This window comes from Calidris pugnax, unplaced genomic scaffold (genome assembly GCF_001431845.1).
Source record: "Calidris pugnax isolate Ruff unplaced genomic scaffold, ASM143184v1 scaffold55, whole genome shotgun sequence".
In the NCBI taxonomy this organism is placed as follows: Eukaryota; Metazoa; Chordata; class Aves; order Charadriiformes; family Scolopacidae; genus Calidris; species Calidris pugnax.
The window spans coordinates 507,301-532,016 of NW_015090832.1; the positions used below are offsets into that span (position 1 = coordinate 507,301).

At 54.6% G+C, this 24,716-nt stretch overlaps 2 protein-coding genes across 2 annotated transcripts in view; one reads left to right on the top strand and one right to left on the bottom strand.

Annotated features, from left to right (window-relative positions):
- EMILIN3 (elastin microfibril interfacer 3) overlaps nt 1–8,344 on the top strand; it is an 8,960-nt gene extending 616 nt beyond the window's left edge. The window contains exons 2-5 of the mRNA XM_014941232.1: nt 1,075–1,148; nt 2,497–2,619; nt 5,523–5,770; nt 6,298–8,344. Coding sequence (XP_014796718.1) covers nt 1,075–1,148; nt 2,497–2,619; nt 5,523–5,770; nt 6,298–8,192 — 2,340 coding nt within the window. The 3' untranslated portion in view covers nt 8,193–8,344. The remainder of the gene's footprint in view (nt 1–1,074; nt 1,149–2,496; nt 2,620–5,522; nt 5,771–6,297) is intronic.
- Nucleotides 8,345–11,743: 3,399 nt separating this feature from the next.
- LPIN3 (lipin 3) lies at nt 11,744–24,310 on the bottom strand. The gene is made up of 20 exons (XM_014941241.1): nt 24,221–24,310; nt 21,359–21,559; nt 20,920–21,015; nt 19,770–20,005; nt 19,321–19,428; nt 18,777–18,897; nt 18,177–18,606; nt 17,236–17,335; nt 16,946–17,115; nt 16,770–16,863; nt 16,483–16,552; nt 15,810–15,902; nt 15,286–15,344; nt 14,895–15,021; nt 14,509–14,657; nt 14,261–14,347; nt 13,059–13,211; nt 12,661–12,772; nt 12,456–12,559; nt 11,744–12,336 (listed from the first exon to the last, which is right to left on the bottom strand). Exons 2-20 carry the CDS (start codon nt 21,548–21,550, stop codon nt 12,195–12,197), a joined length of 2,643 nt encoding a protein of 880 aa, XP_014796727.1. The 5' UTR covers nt 21,551–21,559; nt 24,221–24,310; the 3' UTR covers nt 11,744–12,194.
- Nucleotides 24,311–24,716: the final 406 nt, after the last annotated feature.

A 24,716-nucleotide genomic window follows, 5' to 3' on the forward strand; every position in this document is an offset into this window, starting at 1 on the left:
CAGGGCTGGCGGGGGGGACACGGGGATGCCAGTGTGTCTGTCTGGGGTGGGGGCATCTAACCTGTTCTGCATGACACGGGTGGGGGGGTGTGAAGTGAGGATGGATGGCAGCACACAGACCCGGGCGTGGAAACACAGGTTGGTTTGGAGGGAATTTGCCCATTCGCTTGTAAAGCACAGACTTACTAGACTTTAAATATGTTTTCAAGTAACCTGGAAAGCTCAAGTGGATGAGGAATGTGGGGCTCTACACATACTATAGACTTTTTCCATTCAATTGCAGAAAGGCTGTTAAGTTGCGGGGGGGGGGGGCTCGCTTCCCTCTCCCCTTGTTTGCTAGAACCGTTTCTGTCAAACTGTGAAAAGGGGAGAACGTGGTGTTATTTATGAACAGGCTGAAATGAATAAAGTAACATTCGAGACGAACAACACTGGCAGTGCCAGTGAGAGCTTTCCAAAACCCGTAACATTTTCCAGCTGCTCACTCTTAAAACATCAGGCTGGAGCTATGAAACTGCTCGCCACAGGTGGGAGAGAAGGAAGGGGGGGTTCTGAGAAGGAGCCAGCCAGAACCACCCTAACCCGAGGAGTCACAAGCAGGCAGGGTGTATTAGTAGTGGCTAGTAGATCTGCCTGTGTTGGCTACTAGCTTGCTTGCAAGAGGGGTTTGCAGTGTGTTTGTAAGCGATTTATGGAGAGACGGTGATTCTAAATTTCCACACGCACACATCGTCTCCCTTCCCTCCGGGTAAGAGAAGTGGTGGGTCCTCGCTTTCCCGTGGCCCTGTGTGTGGATAAAGGACTCACTTTTGGAGGAGGGGGGAGCCGCGGGGATCCCGGCACACGCTCGGAGCCCGGCAGCCTCTCCCCAGGGCAGAGGCACTGGGAAGGCTGGAAATCCCTGTCGCTGCCAGGAGTTGCGGTGCCCGTCCCAGGGGAGCAAAGAGACCCCCGGGCGAGGGGATGGGGTGGAGGTGCTGCTCCTGGGGGCAGCAAGGGGGATGTGCTGGCCGTGTGGGGGTCAGGGGGGCTGGGATGTGTGAGCCTGCTCACACCTTGTTGCTTCACCCACAGAGCTCCTGCCCCACACGGAGGAGGAGGAGGACCCCGCTCAGGGCCTCTGAAGGGGGACACTGGGGGGGCTTATGGTGGGTCTTGGCACGGGTGGGGGGATGTACTTTGTCTTCATGTGCTTCCCCCTCCTTCACCCATCTTTCAGCACTCGGGGTGAGCCAGAGCCCCACTGCTCTGTCCCCACAGGGTGACAGCAGGGGGGCTGTGTGCACACACACACACTCATGCACACACACTTACACACGCTCACTTCCCCAAACAGAAGACACCCCAGTCCTTGTCCCCAAGCCCTTCTGCTCCATCGTGACTGTCCCAGTCCCTTCCCTCGCTTCCACCTGCCAGAGCTGTCTCAATGCCACCCAGACCATCATGGTGCCAAGCCCCTGAGATCTGGGCTGAGGCCCTGCAGCTCATCCCCCTGGTCAGCCCCGAGGCCACTCTCCACAGGCTGTGTGACAGCGATGCCAGGGGACCCCGTTTGCAGCCGAGACACGGCGACCCCAGCTCACATGGGGAGAGCTGTGTCCTCCTGCCTCACTGAACACCTCCCCGCACCTGCAGCCCGCGCCGGCCCATCTGCTCGGTCCTGCTGACCCTCCATCTCTGCCTCGGCTCTGCACCGTGTGCCTGTGCCCTCCTCTCCTCTCGCTCTGCCATCTGCCACCTCCCTGTGCCCTTAATCCCTGCCTCACCGCACATCCCTGCTGTCTCTGCCCCTGTGAAACCAAGTCCATCTGCTCCTGCCGGCAAGCCCTGCCTTCAGCTGGAACAGCCTTGGCCTCCATCTGTCCCACCAGTGGTCCCACAACCTTCCCACGCAGCCTTCCTCCCAGCCACCTCATCCTCAGCACCTGGTTTTGCTGCTCGGCTTGGGAGAGGGTCTGTTCCCGGAGCTGGCTGGTACCCTGTGACACCCAGCTGCAGGTGTGATGGCAGGAGGGAAGATGCTCCATTCCTTGCACCACCCACCCAAAGCATCTGAAGAGGTTTCCAGCCCCTGTCCAGCTTGGGACCTGTCTCCTGTCCCTGCCTCCATGGTGGAGGGAGCTGTGATGCTGCAGCCCTGCAGAGGGGCCAGCTATGTTGAGGGTGGGGGGGGTTTAACTGCACCCCTTTAACCCAGAGGAGAGATGCCTGGACCCACTCGGAGCAAGGAAGAGGCTGTGCACCCAGCAACCAGGCTGGGCACTGGGGGACTTTGCTCTGTCCCCACTCCCCCAGGCTCCATTGCTGTCCCTGTCCCCAGTGTGTGGGATGGGTGATACCTGGGGTGGTCCCTCCAACTGCTGGCCCCCCCAGGACCTCTCTGGCAGCATTAGGCAGGGCAGGCAGACCTGGGGGGGACTGGTTGGATAGCTGGGGTACTGCTGGCCCTGCTGGGATGGGGGGTGACGGTGTCTCGCTGTGCTTCCTTCCCCCTAGGAGCTACTGTGCCTACGTGGTGCAGCGCAACGTGACGTGCACACTGCAGGATGGGGCCGAGAGCTACGTCAAGGCCGAGTACCACAAGTGCAGCTGGGGACCCAAGTGCCCGGGAAAAGTGCTGTGAGTACAGGGGACACCAGGGCACGGCTCCCTTCCCCTCCCAGCTTCGGGTCGCAGCTCTTCTCAGGCTGCCAAGCCCCCAAACCACCCCATCAGTGGCAAGGCAGCCCTGCTGGGAGGAGGCAAGATGGGATCTTTCAGGAGGGAGAGGGAGCTCTATCCCTCGTCAGGAATTTGTGGGAAGCCAAGGGGTTGCATGTGCATGTGTGTGCAAGGAAGGATTTTGTTAAAGGTCTGCGATTTGGCAGAAAGATGCCAGCTAGGCGAGGGCTTGGCTGAGAGGAAGAGGAAGCGGAGCCGGTGGCTGGGGGTGGCTGAGGGCTTCCTGCCCCAGGAAAATATTTGCAAAACTCTCTGCCACCTCGTCAGCGCCGGAGGGAAACACCCCGCCGTGCCGGAGCCGCAGCCGGAGCCAGGGCAGGACGGACACTGGGGCTTTGTGCTCCTCAGCCCCTGGCCGGGGATGCTGCTCCCTGCAGAAATGCTGCCCTCCCGCATCCTCCCCGGGCACGCTGGAGCAGCACAGCCCAGCACCGAGGACAAATGGGCTGAGAGGGGCTTTTGTCGGAGCCTGATATCCCTCCTGTGGCACCAGCCCATGGTTGGGGTTTGCCAAGTGCCAGCGGTGGGGTGGGCTCAGCTCACAGCCTCTCCGGGCAGAGACAGGCCACCAGACCCACTCGCTGACTTACTCCTTCCTTGGTCCCATTGCAAGCACTTTAGCAGCTTGTGAGGACTTCAGGACATCCTGCAGCCACTGGTACCCGTGGAGGAGACCCCCAAAGCCTCTCCCATCTCCGCAGTGTCTCGGCCTCTTCAGCCCTTCAGACAAAACCAGGGGGGACCAGGGTGTTTTTTAAAAGCAGCTGGACCCACAGCTGGACTTTCTGCACAACCTCAAATGTTGCATCCTTGCATGAGATGGAGATACGCTTTCTCCACACGCTGGGGCCATCAGCTAATGTTTGTGCAACTGCAATAAATACTTCTTGTCACGGTTTGGAGCAGGGGGAGAAGGGTTCGAAGGTGCTGAAGGGCTCCAGGTTCCTCTGCAGAGGCCGGCATGACCCAGAGAAGGTGCCTTGCCTTCTGGAGTCCATCCTCATCCTCACTTCACGCCCCTGACAGTGGCTGGGCACAGCAGCATTCTGCCATGGTGCTTCCAGGCACGCTTCTACACGTGAAGATGGAAGAAGAGGCCACAGAAGCTCAGCAGCATCTGTGAAGAGGACAAAGAAAAAGAAGAGCTTGTTTTGAAACTGTCCTGCGCCTTTGGGAAATTGTTGATGTTGAGAAATTTTGAAGTGATTCAAAGAACAGAGGATTTGGGTTTGCTTTCTCCTCCCACCCTGCAGTACGTGCGGAGGTGGCTGTATCGCACTGGGAGTTGTGTGGAAGTGGCGTTTCCAGGGGACAACAGCCCAGTCCAGGGGCACTGAGGACCGGGCAGGGACAGGGAGGACACGGGGTTTGGTCCCATGTGCTGCCCCGAGCAACTGGGTACGTGCCAGTGCCTTACGCAGCCCCTCTGCGCGGCGACCGGTGGTTGTGCCGCCTCCTCCGAGACTTTCTGCTGAACGTGGTGGAGAAGAACAAGGGCCTGATTGTACGTGTTGTTGCAAAACAGCAAACTTCAGGGCTTTTCAGGCCCAGCTAAATTCAGATTGGAAATTTCCAAAAGGCAGGTTCAAAGCATTGGCGTTTCAGAGGTGGTGAGAAACACGCTGTCTCCAGCCCTGTGCGGCTTGGCTCGGCTGGTCAGGGGAGCACGGGTGCTGGCAGGGACCTGTCCCATCCCTGCCACCTCACGGGAAGGTGCCACGGAAGAGCTGAGAGCAGCTGAGTCCTACCCCCTGGGCTGGTGGGGACCCCACGTAGAGCAAGAGAAGAGAGGGAGGGTGTTAGTGTCCCACCAGGCAAGGAGGTGGGCTCACACCCTTGTTTGTTGTGTATGGGGTGACCCAAGTTGGTGATGGAGAAACCTCCCAGGGCATCCCTGCTTGGGGGCAGGAGGAGGTGTAAGGAGCCACCCCTCTGTGCAGACCCCATGGCATCGCCCCGATAAACCCCACCGGGGCTCTGCTGCCTCACTGCCAAAGCTCTCGTTTGCAAGGCCAGCCCAAGCCACTCACACTTACCATCAAACTGATGCTCTCCATACCTAGAGAAAATACCTTTCCAAAGGCATTTCAAACCTCCTGGAGGCTTCAGAACAGGACTAGAATTGAGAAGAGGATTTTTTTACCCCACTAGGAAATTCTCTAGGTCAATTCAAAGTTCAAAACACACCCACGAGGAGCCCAAACCTGGAAGTGATCTGGGCTTGCAGCGGTTTTGGAATCACTTTCATCATTTAATCTCGTGCTCTCCTGGGCCAGAAGTTGCCAAACTGTGTGGTCATCTCTTGAGCCAGAGACCAGAGCAATACACTTAGGGCTGCTTTTCTAAACTAACAATGGGAGTCCCAAGTCAAAAAAAATAAAAATAATCAACCAACAAAAAAAGCTCTCCAGAAACCACAGAAACATAAATAACGGCTCTGCTCACCCCGAGGCTGTTTCTCAGGCTTGTTGAGTTGTGTTACCAACTTTCTGAGGAGAACTCTAGTCTCATCATGTGCTATCACACCTACATCTCGTGGGCCAGTCCTGGAAAGGGTGGGCAAAGGTTTTTGGAGTGCTTGTGTCCCTGGATGGACACTCTAATGCCACACTGAGCTGTGGTGCAGCAAGAGCTCTTGGAGAAGGGGGGTCGTGGTCTTCAGGTGCAGCACATGGGTCTCATCCAGGCTTTGCCATGTGCCCAGCTGTCCCACACCTGACAGGACCCGGCCCAGCTCTTCTTTATTGCTTGACATTGAGGTTGCTTCTCTAAACTGTCTTCTCTCTTCCTCTCCTGGAAAGGTACCGCACCTTCTTCAGACCCAAATACAAGATTGGCTACAAGACTGTGACGGAGCTGGCCTGGAGGTGCTGCCCGGGCTTCATGGGAGAAGGGTGTCATGACAGCCCGACCGACCAACCCGGCCTCCTGCCCCAACATCCCAGCCCCAAAATGCCTCCTGGGCAAAAGATGTTTCCAATGCCCAGACTTCCTCCCCATCCAAAAAGCCACCCTGACCTGTTTCCAGGACCAAAGAAGAATCAGTATGGTGAGACCTCGCTCCTGTTTCACATCCCTGGGTTGCCACACCACCACTATGCTCTCAAACCTCCCAGTTCTTTCTGTTCCAGCACAGAGCTTGAATTTGGGAAACCTTCAGTGTGTGACCTGCTTTCTGATCAGAGACCTGTTTTGAGGGTCACTTGCTTTTTAAATCTAGTTTCTTTCAAAATGTGCTGCTTCAAAATTGCCTTCCCTCATTGCTTTAAAGCATTTTTCCATTAATTTTGGGGTCGATAGAAAGTGTCTTATGACAAAGCTCCCCTGGGCTGTTCTCATTACCTGCTGTTGAACCTGGAGGGCTTGATCCCAAGAAGAAAGAGGGTTTCCTGATCAGCTTAAGAAGAGATGGAGAGGAAAGAAGGATGGGTGGGCTGATATTTCACTGAAATGACAGTAAGAGGGAGCTGATGTTAGTTAGCATGGGAAAGAACTCAAATCTAGAAGATAGCCAAGGAGGGAAGTTAAAGGAGCACCAGCCCTAAATGTGCCCTCTCTATTTCTTCTCCTGTGCAGGCAGGAAGCTGCCCGGCCTCTTTGGGGACCGCCTGGATAGGCTGGAGGAGGAGGTGAGGCGCCTTTCCCAGTCCTACGACAGCCTGCACACCATGGTGAGCGGCCTGGGGGACCGCCTGCGGCTGGCCATCCAGGAGGACACCACCAAGATGATCGGCTCCCTGATGAACAGCCCCGGCACGCCTGACTCCATGGTGGGCTTCGGCATCATTCCTGATGGCCTGGTGGATGTGGCGGACAAAGCTGACATCACCACGTACCCTCCCGTGGGGGAGATCCTGACCAAAGTGACAGAGGTGAGCGACGTGCTGAAAACCAAGGCAGATTTGCTGCATGAGGTTCGTGGCATGGTCCTGGACCACGACGGGCAGATCAAGCATCTCCTGGAGTCAGCCCGGCCCTCGCCCCTCACCTCCATCGACCTGCTGGAGGAGTATGTGGACACACGGCTGAGCAACCTGCGTGGAGAGCTGCTCGATGGCTTCGAGAAGAAGCTGGGGAAGATCCAGACCACGTGTGATTTCCGGATCCAAGAGGTGCGGCAGCAGTGTGAGGAGGAGAAAGCTGCCAACCTGAGGCTGCAGCAGACGCTGGATGGGAAGGAGCTGGAGATCAAGAAAGAGATCTCCCAGCTGGAGACCCAGATCCAAGGGCTGACGGTGGTGGAAAGCTGCTGCAGCAACCTGGACTACCTCACTGATCGCATGAACATCCTTGAGAAAGGCCTTCACAGCATCTCTGAGTCCCAGAAGAACTTGCACTCACGGCTGGATGGAGAAATCTCCACTGTCACCCTAGGGAACCTTTTTGAAGGGCGCTTTGAGGACCTAGAAGCCAGACTCAATGCTACAGAGAGAGAAACGGGGAGCTGCTGCACCGGTATAGAGGACAGCATGAGAGGCATGGTGGTGGCAGAGGTGGATGGCATGAGGACTGCCTTTGATGACAAAATGCAGACTCTGGAGGACAGGTTCATGACCATCGTGGGGGAGCTGAACAATGTCACCTCTCCTGTGGGCATGGACGGAGCGGTGGTGCCTGTGCTGGAGGGGGAACTCGCCAGCATGAAGAAACGCACAGATGAGACACTGGAGGTGCTGCAGAATCGCCTCATCACGCTGGAGAGCACTTGTTCCCTGGGCTGCACCTCCGCCTCCAAAGACGTGGAGACCTTCCGAACAGAGATTGAAGATTGCCAGAACAAGAACCAGGACCTGCTCCTCCGGATGGACAGCAACTATGACCTCCTGCGCAAGCTGAATGCCACCATCCTGGAGATCCAGCGGCGAATTGAGGAGGAAGCGTCGGGGGCTTTGCAAGGGGAGATCACCTTGCTAAAGATCAACCTCAACACCGTGAGCAAATCTCTGACTGGGCTCAAGGACTCCGTCTCCCAGTACTCGGACACCGTGTCACACGTCAACTCCTCGCTGGATGAGCACGAGCGGAAGATTGAGGATGAGGTCCACTCCATCCAAGAGAAAGTCAACGACCAAGGCTCCCAGCTCTTCTTCAGCAACCGGCGTGTCCTGAACCTCAAGGGAGACTTGGAGCGACTCAAAGCCAGGATCGTCAGTGACCTGAGCTCCTGTAAGAGCGTGGCCCACGACCTGCAGCGGGAGATCGCTCATTTTGATGACCGGGTGGCTCGGGTGGAGAGCGTCTGTGGGAGGCTGGGTGCCGTGACGGGGAGCCTGGACGGCATCAGGGACGAACTGGAGAAACACACGGGCAGCCTGTGGGACTACATGGACCACATGAACGGGACCCTGGCTGCCCACTCTCAGGAAATAACGGGACTGAAGGACAACCTGCTTGACTGCCAAGCCAAGGTCTCCGAGCTGGCAGAGCAGGTCGGCCACTTGGAAGAGCAGGCGGAGGGGAAGCAGCATTAGCCATACCACCACGTGCTTCTTCCTTCTCCTCCCCGTGAAGGACAGGATTAACTTATATCACACAGACTCACTCCAATGTGACAACAGTTCTTGGGATAATTTTTTTAATGAAAAGATAAATTAAAAGCTGCTACAAACCCTCTTTTTTTTTTTTTTTTTTAACCTTTTTGGCCCCCCTTTTTCGTAACTCTCCCGTTATGGTACTCGCCCACGTGCTTCTTCCTTCTCCTCCCCGTGAAGGACAGGATTAACTTATATCACACAGACTCACTCCAATGTGACAACAGTTCTTGGGATAATTTTTTTAATGAAAACATAAATTAAAAGATGCTACAAACCCTCTTTTTTTTTTTTTTTTTAAACCTCGTTGGCCCCACTTTTCCGTAACTCTGCCGTTATGGTACTCGCCTCCTGATGCTCAGCAGCTGTCCTGACCCCGGTACAGCAGCGTCACTGCCTCCTGACCGGGGGCGTTGCTTTGGCTCCTGGGCCGATGACCCCAGAAGGACAATTCAGGAGGAAGCTGGAGGCGGGAATGGTTTTTTATTTTTATTTTATTTGATTTTTGTGGATTTATCACTTCTTGAAGAATAAAACCCTGTAGTTGTCAGTCGAGGAGCAGAGTTTCTCTGACCTAAAGACCACCTGCGTCTTAATCCAGGGACTGAGCTGAGCCAGGGCTCCTTACAGGGAACAAAACTCACCACAGGAATTGCAGATTTCAAAGAACACACGTATTCACACATCCCCCCGGGACCTGCCTTCCCCTCTCCAAGACGGCAGCCCTCCTCGTGTCTGGTAAATCCATTTATTCTGCTCACTCCTCCACGCAAATGCACATGCCTTACGGAGCATATGAGGATATGTATTAGGAAAACACACATGCATATATATATATATATGGTATGTGTATGTATATTTTTGAACAATCCACTGTTATGGTGCTCATCTGATGGCCAAGTTTCCTCTCGCTGCCCTCGTGTCCTTGCTGTATTTTGGAGAACCACACTGAGCAGCCAAACCCTGCCACAGCAGCATCTCGGGGAGGTCCCCGCGGTCCCTCGGGGCTGCCCTGCTTTGCAACCCTGCTTTGCTGTGCTCTGGTTACACCTGGAATGGACACAAAGGGTTATGGAAGACATGTGTCTTCCCCAAAGAGATGTGTGTCCATAGCTCTCTGCTGTCCTCCAAGCCTGGTTCTCCTGGTTTTTTGCTTAAACTGTGAACATGGTTTCTCTCATCTCATCCTGGGGCAGGAGAGCTGCAGCCGCTCCAGGGCACGAGCATGAGGATTCACCCTCTCTGTGATGTCTTTCCCCATCTGGCAGCACGACAGCGGGAGCCTGCATCCTCCTGGGATTCCTCTGAGCCTGCTGGGATGCCAACAGCCCCAGGGACCCACACCAACATGGGTCACTGGGGAGGAGGAAGGCAGGGCACCTCTGAGAAGACCTTGAGAATAAAAAACTGAAGTGATTTACCCAAGGTGACTTTGGTTTCCCATGAAAACATGGGCTGGAAAAGGTTGTACATGTTCCTGAGCAACTCCAGCCTTGCCCCATGGAGCAGATGCTGGGACCATGGGATAGTTGTACCCACCTCTCCTGGGGATGCCATCACAAGCGGCCTCCACTGCTCAACCAACAGGGGCTTCGTTACCAAAAGGGATGAAGAGGAGATTAAAGAGCCTCCATCTGACCAGCTCTGGCACTTTATAACAGAGGAACATATTTTTCTATCAGCTCAGTGTTGTAGGTCATGGACCCATCCACCCTACACCCATCGCCTTCACCAGGTCATCCCTGCTTTTCTCCACCACAATCCCCCCCTGGCCCCCCCTGTCTGCAAAGGAGCAGCTCTGTGCTCCGACCAGCACAAAGCAGCAGCAACTCCCAGCAGAGATGCCTCTGGGAGCCTTTTCTCCTCCACAAAAGCTGGATGAGCTCCCTCAAACAGATGCTTCCAGACTGGAGAGGACCACAGGGATCACAGAGTCCAGTTGGCTGCATCACGTTACCCTGATGCAATGAAAGCTCTTTCCCCTGCCAGAGGAGCGTGGGCCACCAGCTGTACGAGCAGGGAGAGGGGACCAGGATTCCCACTGCTCTCTTGCCCCCGCCAGCTCACAGGCTGCTGGATGCTCACAACACCAGAAGCCACTCGCTGCTCCAGGCTCACAGATCTGCAGCTCCTGAGACACTTTTCCAGCTGAGGAACAACCTCCAGCTGCCTTTGGGCATCCTGCAAAACCTGCTCTTAGACAATAAAACCTATTTCCCCCCCCAGCCCACAGAAGGATTCTCCAGCCAGCCCTTGGTGCTTTGAGATGGGTCAGGGGGCCCTCACCTCACAGGAGCATCCTGCCCACGTCCCCTCCCCATCCTCTCACAACAGGGAGAAAAAGGGCTGAAGCAACCAAAGAGAAAATTAAGGCAAGGGCCAGGCTCACCCCTTCCCAGACCAGGGCTGGGTTCAGGAGGAGCTGAACAGAACAGCAAGAGCTTCCTCCAGCACAGAGGAAGCTGGGACTGACCATAACGAAACTGGGACAAGGAAGAAGTCTGACCTTCCGGAAAATGGTGCTACGTTTGGACTATTCCTGACCAGTCACTTGAAACTTCAGGCAGTTTGTATTTCAGTTCTCAGCTATTCATGTTTAAAGAGTGAAAGGAACTTTGTATAAAAGGTTTTTTGGGGTTTTTTTGTTTGGTTGGTTGGTTTTTTTTGCTTGCAGCGAGGGAAGGAGATGGTGCTCACACGGTTGTCCTTGCACAGGCAGCTTTCCAAGGCCGTTGACAACTGATCCTGTATTGAGGCTGTTGTTTTATTGTTTTTAAAACCTTGTACATTTGTTCAGATTTTAAAAGCTGAAAGACTGTTTGTACTGGAAAGGAGAAATAAAATAATAATAAAGTATTTCTTGCTGAGGTTTCCAGAATCAAAGTGACTTGTATGGCTTTAAGAAACGCAGCATAAGCCCAGGATTGGGTTTGAGTTAGAGCATGGAGGCTATTTAGAGGAGGAGAGGGGGCAGGCAGATGAGCAGGAGATGATTTACACTTGAACACAGTGGTCAGGGAAGGAGAAGCTGGATGCCAGACTGGAGGAAGGAGCCCAGCAGTGCTCCTACCCATCTTATTTGGTGTAATTACAGCTAAGAGCTCCCAGGGCAGGGGCAGCAGTTTTCCTTGGATGCTCCAGTACAGGGCACAAGAATAAGCTCCCATCCTAGCACAAGACAGACTCACCCTCCCACAAAAAGCCAGGGTTTGCTTCCAGTCAGTTTTGCAGCACTACCTGAAAGTAGGAGGTGAAAAACAAATATATTTAGAAGTCCATTTTTTTTTAGTGCAGCTGCTCCACAGGTCCAGGAAGCTGCAGGTCCTGCCCCCATCTCCACCAAGCCCTCCTTGGCAGGGCACCCCATCAAGATAAACCCAACCACATTTGTGAGAGGACACAGAACCTGGATCCCTCTTCCACACACAGCAGACGTGAGGCAGCTTGGATTAAGGCACTATTTATTAGTTACTGCTATTTGTGAAGAACACTCAAAACCCCAACAGCTTCCATCCCCCTTAACAAGTTGTTAAGCCACAGGACAGCTTCACTCCACCAGCTACCAAACTATGGGTAGTTGGACTGGCTGGGAATGCTGGTCATACTGGAGGTAGCAATAGCTATGCCAGAGGCTCATCCATAAATAAGACAGTGACCCACCACCACCTTAAAAGAGAGCCAGGCTTTAAAGCTGTCGAGACCATTAAGAAGAGACCCAGCTTACAGGAATTCCAGTGTAAATGGGGGTTTTGTGTAGTCAGAGTTCCCTCTTACTCCCCTTTGGCCCCCTGAGAAGGGGTGTTTCTGGTGCAGAACGTGACCCGTATTAGAAGTGCAAAATGCCTGAGCAGCAAACAGGGAGGAGGAGATGCACCTGGAGCATCCAACCCCAGCAGAGGAGGCACAGGAGAGCCCTAGGTCAGGTCTCCAGAGGTAACGGGGTCAGAAGACATCCAAGTCAACAGCAGGCAGTGGAGGTCTCCAGTAGGCAAAGTGGCTGTACTCTGGACACACCAGAGCGATGCTCCCACTCTGCCCCAGGGGAGGGAAGATCAGCTCCACCAGCTCCGCCAGCCGCTCATACCTATGGGGGTAAGGAGGAAGTTGTATTGGCAATTTCTTTGCTTTTCTACCCCATAAATTCCTCTCTGGGTTAAAGCCAGGTTAACCCAACTGGTGCCGGGGAACAAGCAGGTCACTTACGTTGACTTGTGGTTCTTTGTGAGCTCCTGGATCAGCTCTCCCTTGGGGTTAACTGTGAATATGCGGCTCTCGGGCAGGCCCACTTGCTTGTAGGCATAGACATCCTGCCCAAGGAAGGCCAGCAAAGTGTGAGCAGCTGCAGGAAGGCACCACCACCCCAGCCTGGGGCTTCCCTCCCTCCCTCCTCCCCAGGAGACCCACTCACATTGGCTCTGTTCCCAAAAGCTGCATAGAAGGGCAGCTTCGTGGCAAACAGGTTTTGGATGTCCATCAAGCAGGCGATCTTGAACGCCTCTGGCTTCTTCTCAATCACCTCCCTGCAGCACAAGACACACGCACAGAGCAGACGTTGGTGGTATCAGCCAACCAGGACAGCCTTCAGATGCAATTTGAAGGTCAAAAGTGATTTTTGTGCATTGTGGGAGCTTCACCAGGAAGCTCCAGGGAAGGCAGGCAGTTCCCCTGCTGCCTCCCATGAAAAGCAACTTGCACCGAGGAGCCCAGAACCAGTTTAAGGCTGTGAGATCCCTCAGCATCAAGCTGGGAAAGAGGGGTGCAGTCCCCATGGGGTGCAGGGATGGGGAGGAGGAGAGGACACAGTACCTGTGGAAGGCAGAGAAGAGGCTGCTGGGGGCGAGCAGGATGGGGCCCTTGGGGAGGGCACAGCCCTGCTCATTGACCCATTTGAGGTAGCCCTTGGTGATGTGGGCCATGCCGATCGCTCTGGCTGAGCAGTAGAGGAACTTGTAGCCGTTCCTAGAGTGAGCACAGGAAACCTCTCTGAGCTGTGCCCCAGGCAAGGTGTCCTCCCGCTCCGAGGAGGAAGAGGGAGGATGAGGCTGAACACCTGGCTGAAGCCCAAACCCCCTTCACCCCTTCAGCAACAAGGTGGCTTCACAACCAACAACTCACTTGCCCAGAGAAGACCCAGGCTAACACCCACCCACCCCACTGCTGGGAAGCTTGGGGACCAGCACTGGAGGGGGACCCTGTACCACCCTCCAGGTCCTTCTCATCATCCACATGCCCATCCCAGCAAAGCACCCTTTGCTGCCTGGTACCTGCACACCTGGATGGGACCCCCCCATGCTTTGTCACCCCCTTGCAGCCTGCATGTGGCCCTGCAGAACAGCCAGCAGAACTGGTGGGCAGCTCGGCCAGGGGGGTCCCGGTGCTCTTGGGGGATCCCAAGGTGGCAACTGAAGTGTTGGCAAGGGCAGGCCCAGCCCCACAGCCCCCCGGGGAGTGGGAGCCCCCTGTGTACCCCACCCGGGGCCGGGACGAGCCATCTGCGGGCCCACAGTGCCTCTTAGTGGCCACAGGTGCCAGGGACAGAGCTGAAGGTTGGGCTCCACGGGGACCCACTGCCAGCCCCCGCCGGGTGAGGGGACAGCAGGGCACCCCAGGGCGGGTGGGTCCCCTGAGGGTACAGGGAGCCATAGCAGGGCACCCAGAGGGGCAACCGGCCACCCCATGCCACCGCTACACAGCCACCCAAAGGCATTTGGCTGTGCCTGTGGTCTCTGGGGTGCAGTCTGGTGTGACCTCATCTCCTTCAGCACTCAGCTACATCTTCCCAGCAAAGCTTCCACCGACACACACATCTCCTCCCAGCTCCCAGGGGAGGTCCAGCTTTCACCCCACAACATCATCTAGACAACACAGCAGACATCAGCCGTCACTGATGGCAGAAGATTAGGCTACTTTGGCCATCATCAGTGATTAAAGAGCGGGTCCAGCCCCTACTCAGGCTCTCCTCCACCACCCTCCCACCTCCCCTCGGCCTCAGCTGATCCAATACCTACAGGTGGATTTTGTGGAAGAGCTTGGCAATCCCATGATGAGTCCAGTCTTTTCCCAGATGAGGCAAGATATGCCCAAGAGCATCTGACCTAGAAGGAAAGGAGACCAGGTTATGGTGATCCAACCTGGTGGGTATCCAAAAGATGATGTGGTTTGTGGTCCCTCCTGGCTGCTTACACAAGCCTTGAAAGAACACTTTCCCCTAATGGAGGGGGGAGCAGGGATGTGGGCTAGGAGAAAGTCCCCTTACTTGGTGATGGTGCCATCAATGTCCGAGATCACCACCTTGTCATCCCAGTTCCACAGGTAGATGGTGGCCTCACAGCGGCATGTGCCCTGGTACTGAGTTGTCACGCTGAATGCCACCTCATTGGGACCATCCTGCAGATTCAGCCTTCCCTGTGGCAGAGGAGGAACAGAAGTGGTACACCACCACCAATTCACACCAGACCAAGGCTTGCCAGAGGCCAGACTGCCACCTGGCCAGATCAGAGACCCCAACCCTCTATAGGGTGGTCACCTGGGGCAAAATACTTGGATGCCCTATAAAAACCAGGAAGTCAGGAGCAGAGAAATCCCTGTTTAAGGGTTGTTTTACACCCCCCACCCCCCAGCAGGCAGTGAAGAAGTACATACAATTTGTTCAGAAGAGAGTCGCAGAGATTTCTTGTAGGTTGGCTGAGATTTCTGTGCAGGACCATCCACAGTTAATATTCCCCCGTGGTGCCCAGGCTCATCATCACTGGATGACACCACCTCCTCCCTACACAAGGAGGGGAAGAGCACGTTGGCTTACTCTACAGACCATGACTTTCCCCATGAACAGCAGGCAACATCTGGAGGGGACTCAAGAATCCACCCACCAGGAAGCAGCCATGGAGGAGCTTGGCTGGACTGGGATCAGTCAGAGCCAGAGCTTTCTGCCCTCATACTTTAGGTGGGCTTGGGAATAAGTGGTGATTTGGGAGGAGAAGAGGTCAAGAGCACCCATAGACTCCAAAAAGCTACCTGGGAGGAAGGCACTCACCTCTGCTGAGCAGAGTCACGCTGCAGCATCCCCGTGGTGGCTTTCCCTGGCCTCGACCACTGCTGGAGACAGAGAGAGGTGTCATTAGCACCTCAGTGCCAAGGGCAGGAGCTGGGGCTGCTCTACGTTGCTGTCATTTGGAGCAGCGATACCAGAAAAGAGGTGGCAGTGTATCCCCCTGCCTTCCTGAGGACACTGCCCCATGGAAGAGGAACCACAACCTGGTGCTGTGGTGGGGCAGGGAGATCAGAAAGCACATGTGGTGTCTGGACTGTGCCATGAGGAGCACAAGGTCCACTTTACTAGTTGGTAAAGTTGCTCAGTGGTGATTGGGCATTAACAGACCCGAGGGGACAGCAACAGCCTTCATAAGTCAACTTGCCACAGGGTCCCTCTGGACACTCTCATACTCAGCCCCAAGCCATCCCCAGGATCCTGCTGCTCTCCTACCCCCACCCCTGCCAGCAACCAGAATGACTCCTGAGCCCTGGGGACCCTGTTGTCACAGCCACCACTGCAGACACCTCCTCTGCTGGGAATTCTCTCCTCCTCCAGGAGAACCACCACCTGCTGCCTTTCTTGGGCATCTTCTCCTTCACCAGTTGGTCGATGGTGCTCTGTAAACATGGCAGAAGATGGGATGAAGTCAGTCCTCATCCCAGGGAGGCTCAGCTGCCAACAAGCTAAGGACAACCTTGTCCATGCAGGGTTTCCTTCGGAAAATGGTTGACTGGATAAGATGTGTGACTCCTGCCACACTGTGAGCTGAAATGGTTTCGGGGTGAAGGGTAAAATAACTTTTTTTTTTTTTAAGCTGCATGAGGAGAACCACCACCAAAACCACCCAAGACTAGATGCCTTATTCCTTATGATCCCACCCAGCCCTGGAGTGGGCTCATGCAGTTCCACATCCTCCAGATCTGGCCAACCTTGCACAGACACGACTGTAAGAATAGGAGATTTTTGACAAGGAAGTCTCTGCTCTCCAGGCATCACTGGTACCCAGGTATCTAGAAGCCACCCTGAGGTACCTCTAGGGGAAAGGACAGACCTCAGGGTTTGTGAGCTGGAGTGATGTTCAGCCCTGCCCCAGGCTGCCTGCAAAGCCCCAGATTGGCAGCTTGGCCTCTTGTATCCCCCCCACACTTTTCAAGGCCTGATGAAAAGCATGGCCAGCAAGCGTGTTGTGCCACTGACCTCAGGAATGTTCCTCTGGAAAGCTTGAAGGGACAGGACCATGGGAGCAGCCACTGCCCAGTTGTAATACCTGGAAGAAGAAACAGGGATGGGAACATCATCGGTCCTGGAGCGAGGTCTGTTTCCAGATGACCATCCTGCAGCAGGGCCAGAAAGTCCCCTCCCATAACTACTGTGGTGTAATCATTTTCTGAGATGGAGGCACTCTCCTACAGGAGCATTTCTGTAGGGACAAAGGGGCCAAACTTCATCTTGGGATGAAGCAGAAGGAAGAACAGGCCACTCACTTCTTGTTGATCAGTATCACCAGGTTCGGGTCATCGATGAGCCCTGGATTCTCAGCAAACTGCTGGTAGGACACCATGTGCTCCATGAACTTCTCTGGTGGGACAGAGGCTGTGTCATACCACTGGAGTATATAATGGCTTTCAGAACAGAAAATTCCCTCTCCCCTCCCACCTACCGTGGGAGATCTGCCTGCTGCCTCCCAGCCCTCCACACAGAGACAGGGCAATTGAGGGCATCAAATCAGGGTCAGAGTCCATGGGGCTGTCGGCAGGCAGGTCAGATGGCAGCTGGACACACAGAGGGTTGCTGGGGTCTGCCACAGGCTTTGAGCTCTGCTCTGTGTCACTACCAACAAGAGAAGAAACAGTGGCACCATCAGGCAATAGCTCTAGATATATCTCCACCCTTTGCTGGAAGGGAATTGCTCAACAAGGTGTGAGCTTGGCCAGCTGGGGCATCCTGTACCTCCTGGGGAAATAGAGAGCCAGCTGCTTCTCATCCAGGTTGGAGAGGTCTTCCAGGTAAACATCACTGGGACCCAAGTGAGGGCTTCTTTTGATGGATCCTCAAAGCACAGACAGAAGGGAGAGAGCTTAGCTGAGTCACCTTTCCAACCATCTCAGCATCATCAAGGCAGCTAACAGCATTTCCTCTACGATATTCATATAACACATAAAGACACCATCTCTTTTCCTACTTGAAAAGATGCCTTAAATCAACAGCAAAAGAAGCACCTCAAGACACCTGCAGTAGCATGAGACCACTTGCCAAGTGGACACAAAGGACTGGCCAAAGACAATCTGCAGGTGCCATTAGCACCATGCAAGATAACACTTTGTGACCTCTGTCTTTGTACAATGAGGAGTCTCAGGTACCTCTTCTGAGAGACAATTTTGTTCTGAATTTACGCTGGCTGGAAGAGTAAGGTTGGTTAGGACAGATAACAACATAAAAGTCTTTAAATACACAAAATGAAGTGTGTACTTAGAAGTTCTTAAATACACACATCTTGACAGTGTGGTTTTCCACCTGACTTGGCATGCTCAGGATGAAGACACAAGTCAGGCCAGGCACTGCCAGACACTTCAAGTTTAGGTATGGTGTACACCACCGAGAAGTCTCCTAAATATGCAAAAGTAGAGACATCCAAGGATGGACTTCTGGAAATTTAAGGCAAGAAAGCTTTCCTGAGGAGCTGGATGGTCACTGGAAGGGGGAAACTTGAGGAATGTGTCTTCAAAGCAAAGAAGCCGATCACACACAGAGAGGGCAAAGCAAACACATCATAGCTTGACCAGCCAAGGCAGTCATGGAGTTACACTGAATGAGCAAACCAGTCCCACAACCAAGTCAGATACATCTCCGGGCTCAAACACCACTTCCAGCAGCACCAGTCACCTACTCACCTTGTCTCCTCTGGCTTTCCAGCTGGGGCTCAGGCTCCTCTGAGGCCATCTGCTTGGGAGCAGCAGCTCCCTCAAAGGGGTCCACATCTGGCTGAACCTCTGGCACAACACTCCCACTTTCCTCCTGTTTCTCTTGTGGGGCTGAGGTGTCTTCCAATAAGCTCTCTGTCCCCACAGCACTGGGGATGTCCTTCAGCTTAGAGAGGCTGTTCCCATCCCATGGTGCAGGTGTCAGCTTAGAAACAGACACAGTGGAGGAACAAGGTGCACCCTGGTGTCCCATTGTGCTTGGACCTCCTCCCAGACCTTCAGAGGTGGCAAGAAAATGGGCTGCTTCATCCACCAGGACTGGTGTCGCAGAGACAGTAGTTGCTGCAGTAGCAAAGGTCTTTGTGGACTTGGCTGGTTCAACTCGTTCCGATTTATTCACCTGAAAGAAAGCAGAACAACAGGTTTAAGGATGGGAAGTTGCCCAAAGCATCAGGCAGAAGAGGACAACTCCTCTAAGGCTGCCTGGCCACAGCCTCCTCCACTTTGTGCAGGCCTTTCAGAAACTCCCCTCCCACCAGCTCCTAGAGAAGAACAGGAGCAGGGACTCACCTGAGGGAGCCTTCCCCAGGTCCACTGCACATGGGATTCAGCCCCTAGAGCAAAACTCTCCTGCGGTCTGATCTCCAGCTCAGAGTCACTTTTGGGAGAAGACTGATAGCTCAGGGTGGGACTACAAGAAAAGAAGGGAATGTTGCATCTCACCTACCCTACAGCCCCATGCTTTCCTATCACTGCAAGGACATTTAGGGCCAAGAACCCTGGAAGGCTGGTTTCCCATACACTCAGTTCTGCCCAATAAGACCATAACTTACAAATGAGCAAGACCCATAGGTAGCTGAGGCCCAAGGAAGCAAAGAGCTGTGCTACCAGTTGTGCAGGAGACCCCAGTGCACACAGGCTTCTCACATATGTGACCACGGTCAGAAGTGTTCCTCGTTGGCTCCAAGCTTTCCTCCAGCCCACCATATCAGGCCAGGAAAGCTCTTCTCTCCTGGCACCCCCATATCCCTTTTCCTATCCACCTTCCTGGCCACAAGGCACATCCCCTGCTCTCACCAAAGCCAAGCAGATCACCTTGGCTCTGCCCCGTTACCTCTCCATGGAGGCCAGCTCCCCATCAGAGTAAGGGTGCATCTCTGGAGACTGCAGTGACCTGGTTTCTTCTTCAGGGAGATCAGTGAAGGAGAAATACACAGAATCACTGCAAAGGAGGAAAGAGGTCAGTTAATGCCAGTCTCAGGCACCAGGAAAGCTGGCAATACCCAACTTCATTTCCACTGGCTTTCTACTCCACAGGAGGCTGGGGTCCAACTCAAAACACTATCCCCATGTTTCAGTACTGCTGGGCATCACCAAGTGAACCTACAGGCTTGACCCACCGCAACCTGCGGGCTTGACCAACTGCAAGCTGCCTGGATGCATTCCTGTCCAACCTGCTCTAGGATAACCTGCTTTGGCAGCAAGGTTGGATTAGATGATCTCCAAAGGTCCCTTCCAACCCCTGCCATTCTGTGATTATCCTGCCCAGACCGAGCCATTCACCCAGGGTCTGGCAGCTTGCATGGCTCTTCCATGGACATCTTGCTTTTGGTCTCCTCACAGCCTTCTAACTTGGAGTCTGACACCTCCTTCCGCTTGGGCTTCCTCTTGCGTCGCCTCCTCTTGCGCAGGGTTGCTTCAGCGCTAGAGGCCTCCTGCCCATGAGAGGGCTGAGTGGCATCCTCCAGGCTTTCCTCCCTGGGGATGGGAGACGTGCAGAGGCGGGCGGGAATGCTGCCCTGCAAGAAGTATGGAAGAGCCTGTCAGCTCCAGCACCTTCTTTTCCAGCCTGGCAACTCACGGCTCTTGTCAATGCAACATATGCCACTGGTGCAACCTACACCACCAAGCCCTCAGCTTGGGGGTGGTTTCGTGGCTGGGTCCAAAAGGAATGGTTTTGTGCATACAACATTTGAGTAAAAATAAAATTTAAAAAAACCCAAAACAAAACACAAAACCAGGGTTATCCAGCCCCAATGGCTAGGTCCAAAAGGAATGGTTTTGTGCACACAACATTTGAGTAAAAATAAAAATAAATAAATTAAAAAACCAAACCAAAACACAAAACCAGGGTTATCCAGCCCCAAGATAAAGACATCCTCAATGCAGGCAAGGAGAGGCAGGCAGGAGATGGCACCATGAGACCAGAATTACAAAGGCTGCAAATGGGATTTGGCTCCAGAGCCCTCTCCTTGCTCTCAAGCCCAGCCCAATCCAGCAACAACCACAAGTCAGCTTGGGAGAGAGCTGCTGAGATTTCTGGAAGCCACAACTAGTCTCATCCTGCTTCCCAGTAGAGCGGGCAGCCTGCCACAGCATCTGGCTCATTCTCATCCCTGTCATAAGATCCCTCAATAAGCTAAGCTCCAAGATATCTGCCTGGCTGGCCAGCAGCCATGCCCATTGATGGAGGAGAGTTTGAGATACAGATATTTGGTCTAATGCTCCCTCAGGGTGCTCCAACACTCGGATCCTCCACACTGGTTGCAAGATCCTTCAAGTAGGAACCTTTGCAGACACAGAAAACATCAGAGGGGATAATGGAATCACCCTGAGGAAGAAGAGCAGTCCAAACCTGGTCCTTCTACCTCAAGCCTGCACTTCCAGATGGTGACAGGAAGACACAGACCAGCAGCACCTCTTCATCACCAACCTCGTTTTCTTCTGACTCCTGGACAAAGAAGGCCTCTCCATTGTCACCCAGCTTCATGTGCAGATCCACAGGCTCCCCATTGATTTCGATGTCAACCTGGCAAGAGGCAGAAGAAACCTGTCCATCTGAACCCTCTCACCCATCTGCATACATGAACATACTTCCCCAGGAACAGGACTGGTCAGGATTGCTCACAGGGCTGACAGCCACCCAACCTTTGAGGCAAGGGACCTCTACCATTTTTTCTGGGAAGCACAGTCCTCCCCAGAAGAGGATGGGTTCCATTTGGGAGCATCCCCTCCAAAAATTGGCAAGCACCCCTCTCAGCAGAGCTCACATTCCCTTCAAACAAAGTTCTTCCATAACTCGTGGGTTATGGAAGATCCTATGTCTGGAGACACCAGAGAGGAAGCCTAGTACCAGGGCAGACACCACTTACCACCTTCTCCTTGGAGCGCAGCACCCCCAGCTTCCCAAAGCGCACGTGAAACGGGGAGCACTGGAAGGAGTTATCGGGCTGTCTCACCACAACCACGTCGATGCAGCCTGTCAGGGTGGCAGGGTTCAGACCCCGGTACAGCTCCTTCACCGTGACAAAGACGGTCTCAGCCAGCTGCCCCACGTAGTTCATTGTCTGAGACTGCAGATGAGAGACAGGAATAGACTCAGGTGGGGAAAAAGGGACTCCAGAAGTTAAATGTTAGGAGAATTTACTCCAGGAGTCATTTCACAGCTGCAAACACAGCCCCATCATGGGGACAGGTCAGCCTCTAGGGAAACTGAGGCAAACACATGAAGGGCCTTGATGGAGACCAACCAGGGCCTCTGTGAGCACCAGAAAACAGGATTGAAGCCAGAGCAGTAGTTATTGCATCCAGCTTGAAGGAGAGAGACCTTTGCTATCAGGATGCACCACCACATTTGCCCCTTGGGAGGGCAAATACTATGTCACAGCCACACTTTGCAATCAAGCTGTCAACAGCCCATTCAAACAAGAATGTGGTTGGCAGGAGACCTCCTGCCCTGTGCTGTCCTCAAAAAAAAGAAAACAACAAAACAAACCCCAAAACTCAGGCCAGAGAGGTGGGAAGTCTGAGGTGCTGCAGTACACACCACACATTCCCTTTGAACAGAGTCCAAAACTAACGTTTCCCACCAGGAGGGGAAGGCATCCCACCTTGGCATTGCCTAATTGGCCAGACACGGCCCTCATTAAAGCCAGAGCTCCCTGTTCTCCATCTTACAGCCCCTGTTGCCATCATCATCCACCTTCCTGGGGAATCCCAGCAAAGGGGCTGTGCTGCCCGGAGGACACCTGGACAGCTCTGCCACACTGTTTTCACCAGGCACCGCTGCACAGCTCCTGGAATTCATTAGCAAGAACAGGCAGAAGGAAAGCCTTGCCTGCTTCCTGCTCATCCCCTCGCCCCCTCACCATCTCCAGCTCCTCACTCCCTGACCGGAGACCATTCCCATCTGCTGTGCCAGAGAAGAGGTGTGGCTGCAAAGCTGGAGATTTGGCATGGTCCACACTGGGGCTCACAGTGCAGCCATTCCTCCAGCCACACCAGGTGGCACATGGGCTCCAAACATCTCTCATGCAGCCCTCTTCCTGCAGGCCACCTCTGGCAGCTTCCTTCTGGCCAACACGTTGAAGTCCCTGGAGTTATTTCTTGTAGATCTATGTCTGGATGCTGGGTGTTGGTCCCTGGGCCAGAGGAGCCCCTTGCTCTATCTGCTCAGCATTTGGCATCAGCAGGACAAGGGTCTTGGTGTCAGCACATCCCACCAGAGGCTGAACCCAGCTTCCCGAGCTGCCAGCTCTGCACCCCACTTCGCCCCAAGGAGAGGATGAGGACACAGGATGACCACTTGAGAAAGACCACGGATGAACAAAAAGAGACCCCTTGTGCTGACAGCACGATCAGCTGATGGCATGGTGCCCCTGGGGGATCTCAGCACAGCCCCCAGCCGATGAGAGTTGGTTCCTTACCCAAAGGGATGAGGGCAAGCAGGTGCCACCTGATGAGCCCTCTGTCCCAGCAGTCACCCGGCCTCTCTGATCCATTTGGCACAAACTCAGCCCTGTCCCATTCCTGGACATCCCTCCGGGAAGGCAGGCTGCACGGGGAGACACAGTCCCTGCTCCACCTCCTGTCCCCCCCACCTCTCCCCGACAGCCAGGAATAAACCCAAAGCTTATTCCCCCTCCTAGGGGGGGATGGCAGGGGAGCTCTAGCCAGCTCCAGAAGCTTCAGTGCCACCATCAGCTCTGCCACGAGCGGGGCCAGTGTCACGGGGCCACCCGCCATCCTGCTGAGCCCAGCTTTCCTAGGCATTGCTGCCGGTGTGGGCAGCCCTCCAGCCCCCTCCCCGCTGTGCTGCGGGGGCTGGCAGCAAGTGGGAGAGAGCTCCTCGCTGCAGAGGGAGGGATTTTTGGAGAGGAGGAACAACCCAGCTGGCCCCAATGTTTGTGGCGCTCCCCGCTGCAAGACATTGAGACAGACCTGAAAAGCACATAGGGAAAATCCCTGGAAGATAATCCTGCACATCCCAAGGGGTCTGGGGTGGAAGTTTGGAAAGAGCCCCCAGGAACAGCCCCATGCTGGGTGGCACTGTCAGCTAGGGCCATGTCCCATCTTGCAGGTCCAGCATCCCCTGGTGGGTCTCCATGCCCTGCTGCCCCAATGCTGCCCTCTCCCCAGGCATCTGCCTGCACCTCGCTCAGCCCCAGGGCAGGGGGAAGAGGATGGACCTGATAGAGTTTTCAGCTCAGTGAGTTTCACTCCCTGAGGGCTTCACCCAGGAAAGCTGGAGACAGGGAGGGAAGAGAGAAAAGAGGCTCAGACTTCTCACAGCTCTCAGCCATGGATGGAGGAGGTCCATCAGGGAGATGAAGAATAGGTTATGCTCTGCAGAGAGATTAATAGGGGGACAGAGCAGGAAGAAGTGTTTTCAAGCCACCCCAAGGACACCAAGCCACATTCAATAAACCCTACAGAAGAGTGGAGCATCCTCACCCATCAAACCCCAGAAACAGCAGGCTCACAGCCCTTCAGCACACAGGTCTTGTGGAAGGCAAAGGGAGCAATCCTCCCCTATGGAGGCAACACAGCCCACATCCACCTCTCCGGCTAAAAAGCCTTCCAAAACAAGGCAGATACTTTGCTAACACCAGCCTGCTTTGCTCCTAAGTGCCAGCAGCCTGGGCCACCCCACAAGCAGCCCACCTTTCCCACCCTGCACATCCACACTCCCCATCCATCCCACACTGCAAACCGTCCAGGACCTTCCCCATTACCTGGGCAGCTGCTGGACCTCAGCACCTCCTCAACTTTGGGGCAACCAGCCCAGAAACCCCAGGAGCTGCTCTCTACCAGCAGCAATGCTCACTCACCCTCAGCTCCTCCTCTCCCTGCTGCTTCCTTCCTCTCACCTGAGCAAGGGGAGGGCCTGTCTCCCAAACAGCACCCACACCGTGCCTCCTGCTGAGCCTATGAGGGCTCCTGGGAGGCTGGAGGCTGGATCTGGGGAGGCGTTGACACCTGCATGGAGCAGCTGTGTCTCATTGCCACCAGCTCCCGTGTCTAATTGCAACCAGCTCGTTTGCTCCAACAGCTCCGGGGCAGAGCTGCCAACTGCCTGGTGCTGATGGAGATCCTTCCTTCCTCCCTCCTTCTCCAACCCACCATGCCTTGGAGGCCACTGCAGCCCAACCCACCGGGGTGCAATTTCCAAAGATAGTCTTTCTTTCATTTTCCAGACCAGATCTCCCCATGTTTAACCCCTCAGGACCC